General features: G+C 34.7%; 1 protein-coding gene across 1 annotated transcript; it reads right to left on the bottom strand.

Moving 5' to 3' along the window:
• Window positions 1–947: 947 nt before the first annotated feature.
• LOC122749146 (dynein light chain 1, cytoplasmic-like) lies at window positions 948–7096 on the bottom strand. Its single transcript, XM_043995354.1, has 3 exons — window positions 7050–7096; window positions 4967–4994; window positions 948–1172 (listed from the first exon to the last, which is right to left on the bottom strand). Exons 1-3 carry the CDS (start codon window positions 7094–7096, stop codon window positions 948–950), a joined length of 300 nt encoding a protein of 99 aa, XP_043851289.1.
• Between the last annotated feature and the right edge of the window lie 1105 nt (window positions 7097–8201).

The raw sequence follows: 8201 nt of genomic DNA, 5'->3' as shown, positions 1-8201 counted from the left end.
TGTTGTCTTCAGTAACATGTTGAATTGATAGATAATTTTAAGCTACATTTAAATCTAGTGAGTGTTTCTCAGGTGAGTTCAAATTTCTTTGGTTTGGCTCAATTTTATTTTGCTGTGCCAATAGATGCAGAAAACTGAGGATGAAGGAAATTTATGCAATTATAACATATTAGAAAAACAGCTAGGACAAGTAAAAGACTTGAAAACTCCAATCACTGCAATGGCTAACCATAACTCCAGAGGACCAGTAATAAAGCACAGTGTAATCTTCCTGCCAGAGTGAATATTTTGTAATGAGTAATGGCAATTAAATTACCAAAGGATAAAACCATTTTTTGCATATAGACAATGAGGGAAATTGTTTCATTGATTGTGCATATTTCTTGAGAGTTTATTTTTTCATCTTCTCGTAATTGGGGATGGGGACAGACAAATGCTAATTTATTAAGAAAGAAAAAATAAAACACAATCTCAGTTGGTTCCTGTCAGCATCTTCTTTTACCAATTCTGTAAGGAGGACATAAATCCATTCTCAATGTCTCATTGTAGTATAGAGATGACCCTTATTTCTTCCAGCCTAGGATTACATTCTCTCACATGTTCTAGAAAAGCTTCAGTTTTATGGCAATGACATAATATGTGTCTTTTAACTAAGGCCACCTCAACTAATCCCAGGGAATCTAATCACTAGAATATTAGAATAAAAGAGTTAAGGATTGGAAACCAATGTATTTCTAGAGACTAACTGTACTATTTTTTTTTTTGCTAATTGTTTTATAACCACAACAAACTAGTACATAGGATGCTTGTACAACAACACGATAAAGGCTTAAAGCTTGATGTGTTCCCATGGCGATGTTAAAGTTAGTTCAGTCTCTGGTATTTGGAATTTAGGCTGCAGTCCTTGTGAATTAAATGGCTCTGGGGCAGGAGGCACAGGCCTTGCTCTAACCAGACTTGAACAGGAGAATGGCAGCCTGGCCCAGGTAGAAGTAGATGAAGTGCTTTGTCTCATGCATCAGGTAGGTGCCAAAGTTTCTCCCCAAGATGCAGTGCCAGGTGGGGTTATACTTGTCAAATGCCTTGATATAGGATGCTATGTACTTCTCTATGTTATACTTCTCCAGGGCCTGGGTGTCACACTCCATAGAGTCTTGCTGCATCTCCTCTGACTTGTCCGATTGATTACCACAGGTCGGGGGTGCTGGCGGCTGCGGTGGGTCTTGGCAGGAGGGGGCAGCAGCGGCACGGCTCAAGCACTCTGTCAGACCTGGCAGGTGCTTTCACTGCCTAAGTCATTGTGCATCTCACTAATTTTTGGTAGTAAGAAAAAGTGATAGACAGGATGATGATAATATTAACACATTGGTATCACATCTAACAGTTATGGATAGCATATTTAATCACTAGCTTGTTGGGTCATTTGTGTAAATAATTTTTTTTAAAGAAAAAGTGATTGAAGCTCAGAGAAATTAAATGACTTTCTTATAATCACAAAATTATCAGTTTTTGAGATAAGATTCAAATAGTTTCCGTTATCCCAAGTTTGTTTTTTTTTCTCATAGTGCACTTGTAAGTTTTATTTAAAAGTTGTAAAGTGTCAAATAAGTATAAGTAAATAGTCCATTTACTTTTGGGCTACTGGATATTATGATACTTTTTCTCTTCTTATCCAAATAGAGTCAAAACAAAAATATTCAAATTACCTGAGATCCTTAGACACCGTTTGTATACTCTGTTTCTACTGCTTATCTTTGGCAATGAAATTATGAGACTTCATGCCATAAAGAACATTTTATATTCTTGTATTTTTTCTGGATAATGTAGCCACTAGAGTTTATAAAATTTTGGGAGGTAAAGTACAGGTTTTACCTGAACCATCTTAATATTATTGTCACATCTTTTTCACACACAAGAATCCATTATCTGTGTTTTATCAATAGACTTTTTAACTAGGTATTCATTATCATCTCTTGTGAATAATTTTTTCCTGATTCATCCCCAAATGGTTATCAAATAAGTTCAATACATAAGCTATTTTAGAACATGGATTAATTTTTGCGATTGTTGCATGGGCATTCAAAATTATTGATCTTTCCAAATGAATAACTCACTTTTTGGAAAAAAATTGTGAAGATGACAATGGCTACATAGAATTATGGAAAGTAGATTGTATTTGGAGTTAAATAGTATAGGTCTCAATTCCAAATCTTCTACTTATTACCTAGGTAAGCTTGGTCATTCTTGTACCTCAGTTTCCTCATTTGTAAAATGAGAGAGTTCAACTACATTATCCTTAAAATCTCTTAGTTGAGACCTGTCATCTCTACCACTCTTTGTTCTCTATCCCACCTAATAGCCTGCGTTATTTAGTGTTTGAATAATTATGAGTAAGTTCTTAAATAAATTCCTGAAGAGAGTTCCATCACTTAGAAAGACTAGTGAATCAATTGTCATTATTCAAACCAATTCGGGTGAAGGATTCCTATAACCTCAAATATTTTTGCAGTCTAATGATTTCATAATTCCTTGATTTTTTCCTTTTTAACATGGACTATTTTCTTCAGGATTTTTGTTCTTGAATGTTACAGAAGGTTTTCTTCATGTTTTGCTTTTTAACAGTACACATCTCACTGGATTCCATAATACTCTCCCAAATTTTATTTCCTTAAATTTAATATTCATATAAGCCTTGCTAGCAAATGTTATACTACCCCCAACAATATTAAATCCAAACAACTCATTTTGCCACTGAAAACCAAGTTTCCTATTAGTATACACACTCAATCAAGTCAACTCTGCCAGGAAGCCATAGACTGTTAATATATGGTAGATTTTATTTCATGTGAAAAGAAACTACAATTTTCGAGAAAAATAGCCATATTCAAAGCATGTAGTAGAAAAAAAAACCAGAACACATTAAAAGACTTGGGATGAAATTCTGGCTCTGACACTAGATGTGCAACTGTGGTATGGACTACTTCTTTTCCTTTCATCAAAAAGTTGTTATTAAGAAAATTCTATAGATATTGGAGGCTTGTAGAAAAAATTGAGTGATTCAGGTTTCTTTTCAAAATATCATGTTGTATTTTACTTTTTAACCCAATGAATATGTATTCCAAGACTAATAATGCAAAATCCTTTTCTTTGTGTCGATTGCTGTTTCTGTCTTTGTGACTATGATTGTCTTTCTGTCAGTCTTTCTCTGTCTTTCTATATCTCTATTTCTGTGTCTCTGCTTGAGAGACACAGAATTTACTTCATTCAGGAATCCCTGTTCTAGACATGATGCTTATGTTTTACTTTTTCTGAAAATATTCATCTCCTTATAACCTTCCCTATTTAATTCTCTGGGCAATATATAATATGTCCCTGTCTGTGACTACCTCTCCATGAAAAGTATGATGCTCATTTGCTTGGGTTAACTATCCTGTTGTTGGGGTAATGAGACCAAGGCATCCAATACATCAACTAGGAAGACAGGTGGAGGACTTGATGCTTTTCCATGTCCAATGACAGCCTTTCCACATTTTAATTCCATCCCTCATCCTGACCTCTCCTGAAGATCATCATATCTAAGGCCCTAGATATTTCCCCTTTTCCTCTTGGTAAATCTCCCCTTTCCCTTTCAGTTGCATCTATTCTCTTTTGTGACTTAGACCTTCCATTGTGTGAGTGAAATTGTGTTATCATAAATACCTATTGAACTATTTAGTACTGGCCTAGCTGAAGCTTTTGTGATAGCTTCCTTTAAGCTCCCAAGGAGGCTAAAGTCACTGGGGAAAAACACTCTCCTATAAAACAGAAGGTCCATTCCTGATGTGATTCTATGATGTAGTTTAAAGTTGTTTTGTTTTTCATGATATGGTTAAAAAAATCACTGGGATAAGAACCAGAAGACATAAGTTCTAGTTCTGACCTTGCTACTGGTTGTCTGAGACTGTATAAGTTGTTTAAAGCATTCTCTCAGTTTCCTCATTTGTAAAATGAGGAAGAGTAAGACTGGACCATTTATAAATCTCTGGATTTCCTCTTTGTTCTAATATTCTATGATGCTTTATTCATCAATGATTATTTATGCTTGGTATATTTTACTTTATGATTTCTTTTAAATTGAATTTTTATCCATTTAATGGTGAATTTCTTTATTGTCATAATCCAACATGATTTATTATCAAATACTTTAGTTCATTGTTCCATTGTGTGGTCATTTCTTCACTTTCAATTCTATTTAGATGGTATTCATCTAAATTGACATTTTGATTATGTGGATGATCCTAAAAGTTCTCAATAACACTTACTAGGCCACAACCTCTTCCACTCTTCACTTATTTCATTCCTACAAGTTCTGTAATATCTCACTCCCTGTAAATCCATGTCCTGGCTCTGAGTAGTAAAAAAGATCTCAATTTTCTCAAAATAGGTAAGACTTTCTAGAATTTTGACATTTATTTGGGAAATAAGACTTTCCATTACAGCTCAAAAGCACAGTATATTCTTTTTTTCAGTGTGATGGACCATGAAAAAGGAAAACAAGGATAGTCATTCACATTTTAAAAACAGTGAAATAACATTAAAGTAACTATGGTCTGCTGATCTCTGTTATTACCATGGTGGTAACTAGGTTCTTTTTGAGAAACATTTTCCCTTTCTATATTTCATAATGAGTCCATTGTTTATATGTAAGGAAGGGTTTCTTCTAAATTATGAGGTGTCCCAATCCTGGATATTTTTCATGTGTTTAGGCATAAGCTATCAAATAACTTACAAAAATAATAAAGTGTAAGACATGCTAAAGTCTGCTTATGTCTTCTGGGCATTAGTAAATACATTCTCTACTGATGTAAATTTCATGGTACTTAAAGGGAATTTAATCTGAAATATTGATTGCACAATTTGTTGTTTTTAGTATTAGGAAATTCTCTCATATGAGTTTATCTTTTGGCAATTACATGATCTGTGGTGCAATATCAGAATTCCCTAATATTGGCTTTCTAGGACAAGGTATCACAGCAATTAAAATAAAATTCCTTTTCTCTTTTGTTAAACAGAGAGCTTTTGACAACATTAAACAAGATGACTCCAAAGAAGCATCTGGACTATAGTTCCAGATGAATATTTTTCATTTCAAAGTCTTACTACCAAACCATTTATAGGGCAACTCATCACATAAACACCCTACAGCATCTTATAATGGAAATCAATAACTGCAAAAAGAAGATAGATGCAATTTAGCCATATGTTACATCACAAAGATGAAGAAAAAAACCCTGATATTTTCTGGGGAAAAAGCCCCAACAACATAATGTATATTGTCCTCACCTAGTTTTATATCATACTGGGTATACATGTATTGAATTCCCATCAGGTATAGGTATGAAAAATATGCTATCTTGACCCCTTGCTAGAGATATTACTACTGTCTCCACAAGTTACTATTAGATAGATTCGAAAGGAACACACTACCTTGCTTTCCAAAAAATGTCCTTTATAAGTAAAAAGATTTTTAAAAATGCACTATGGCATAATTATAAATAGGCTTTTGACTAGTGGATCTGGGAATGAAAAAGAGAGGTTATTATACAGAACATCAATATATATTCAAGTATAATCCCCCTCCCAAAACTAAAACAAAACAAAACTAAAGAAAAAATTGTGATAATTTAGGACTTAGGAAAGGGGAAGAGATTATGTTTATAGGTGGCAGGGGTAAATGCATCAGAACACTTTGGCACCCCCTCTTTTAATGTATTTCAACATTCCTCTGGAAAGTCCTGTCTCCCTAAGCTTCCAAGATAGCAGTTTGCAAATGTCCTCTTGCTCTTAGCCAAAGCTCAACATCATTAGTGAATGTATCCACTTTTTCCTTTTCTTCTTCTTACAACAACCCACTACCACCACCACCACCACCACCACCATAATCACCCTTTGACACTGCTAATGATGGCAACTGCAAAAGGCTATGTGCCCCATGGTTTTTTTAGATTGTAGTGAGAAAGTATCAAGTCCTACAAATTGCAATTCTTTTAGACCTACAAGGACATCTGACTATCTTTCTAAAACCACTCAAAATATGAATAGACATATCCTTGAGCCTTAAGGTGACAAAGGTGTGAGAAAATTGACTCTGCCAAGAACTCAGAGACCAGATACTGTATGCTTTGGGATGAGGGCATGTTACTAGAATCACAAATTAGTTCAATTTATGTGGAACCCCAAATAATTACTTGACCAAGTTTCCTGAACAGAACCTGCTGCCTAACCATACTCTTCACCAGTGTCTGGAGTGCCAAACTGTAAGAGTTGACACCAGTGTCTGCTCTCTGATGTTAAGTCATCACAGGTTCCTTGGGGATGGGTGTGTCTCAACTGATAGCTGATTCTTTCCCTATACCATTGCCAGGAAATTCCCACCATCTGTCCCATTTATCCTTATGACTCAAAATTGTAATTTGTCAATGTCAAAATTCCTTTCCTTTTCTCCATGTTCTCTTCTAGTGTCACTGTAACTCTATCCAGCCACTATCCATATCTTTTACTCCTATCTCATTTCATTGTGCTTTCTGGGACAAGCACCCTTCCCTTCATATATATCTTCATGTCATCTTCTGGGGCTAACAAAAACTGGTTCTGTCTGGAGACATTGCATCTTTTTTTCTGTTCTCTTCAGTACTAAATAATTCTTTTACATCTCTTCTTAGACTCAGCAATGTACATATCCACAAATCTATCTTAGAGATTGATTACTTAGCTTTTATTGTTTGGGAATTAGTTAGCCAACAAACAAGGTGATGCTGATTAGAGAAATAGGAAAGTAGAAATACAAATAAATAGTCTTAGATGTAAGCTTAGTCTATATTCCTTATAAAACTCACCAAATCCCAAGTCCACCTCTGAGGCTGAGAACCACGTCACGCATGTGCTATTACCGAGGACCAGGGCCAATCACCAGAGCACGACGTCAAACCTGAGTCAGCATGTGTGTGCAGAGTGAGAGCAAGAGAGAGAGAGAGCCCACTTCCATTCTCTCCTTGCCTTTAAGCTCGCACCCGGAAGTGGAGTGCTCTGTATCAGCAGGTGCACGGCTCTTTGTCATGGTCTCCTCCCCGAAAGGGCCGCCTTTCAAAAACTGGCGTCCTTCAGTTATTGTTAACCAACTCTTTTAAATTTTAGTTAAAAGCTTGCATTTTTTACCACAGGGGGTATGTTTGTAAAGATTTAATTATTATTTCTGATTGTATATGTATTTATAATATATCTGTATCCTAATACATAATCATTTTTTTAAAATCAGCATATATAGTGCTGATAAATATGTATATTTTAATAGATCTATTTAAAAATTCCCATGGCATTTTAGGTAAGCTATCTGCAACAGTTCAATTCTAAATTTAAATATTTAAGAACTATACACTTAAAACACATAATTGCTATATACACACATATAGCAAATATATGTTTGTATATAGTTATATATATTATGTGCATAACATATGTATATATGTATATATAATTAGCATGATTATAATTGTTTCTTTGGAGGAGGAAGGAAAGATTTGCCTGGTGCATTTTAAATTTGTTGCATATAATAATTTGTATCACATGTACATCTTTGCTCTTTGGGTGTGTTTCTTATAAGTAAGTGAGTATATGATTTTTTTTCTTATTAAATACTTCAATCTCTTTTCAAGTCAAGTAAAAAAAAAAACAACTATCATGTGTTAGGTTGAGTACTGTCCTAAATACCAAGGTTACAAAGAAAGGTGGGAAAACACTCTATAACTTCAAGGACTTTACAAAGAGAGACAATATGCCACTGACTATGTAATAATGTCAACAAGCATATATTAAACAATAACTATGTGCCAAGAACTGTTCTGAATTCTAAGAATACAAAGTAAGGGAAAATAAAGTCTTTGCTCTTGAGAGCTCATAGTCTGATGGAAAAGACAACTATATTCAAACAAGATGTACACAGGATAAATTGTAGATACTGAAAAAAAAAATTATTAACTGGCTCCTAATCTGTAAACTCCTGGATGGCTATCTGAAAAATTATAACTGGCTATCTGCCTCCCTTTCTGAAAGCTGCTAGCTCTCTGCTTATCTGTAGGCTATTAGCTGCCTAAGCCAGTCTGTAAGGGCCTATCTTCCTGGGGGTTTAAAAAATCCCCCAGGTTCATTAAGCCCTGTGTGGGCCA

Source organism: Dromiciops gliroides, chromosome 1 (assembly GCF_019393635.1).
Source record: "Dromiciops gliroides isolate mDroGli1 chromosome 1, mDroGli1.pri, whole genome shotgun sequence".
In the NCBI taxonomy this organism is placed as follows: Eukaryota; Metazoa; Chordata; class Mammalia; order Microbiotheria; family Microbiotheriidae; genus Dromiciops; species Dromiciops gliroides.
The sequence above is the reverse complement of the archived record's forward strand: the minus strand, read 5'-3'. Positions and strand labels throughout refer to the sequence as shown.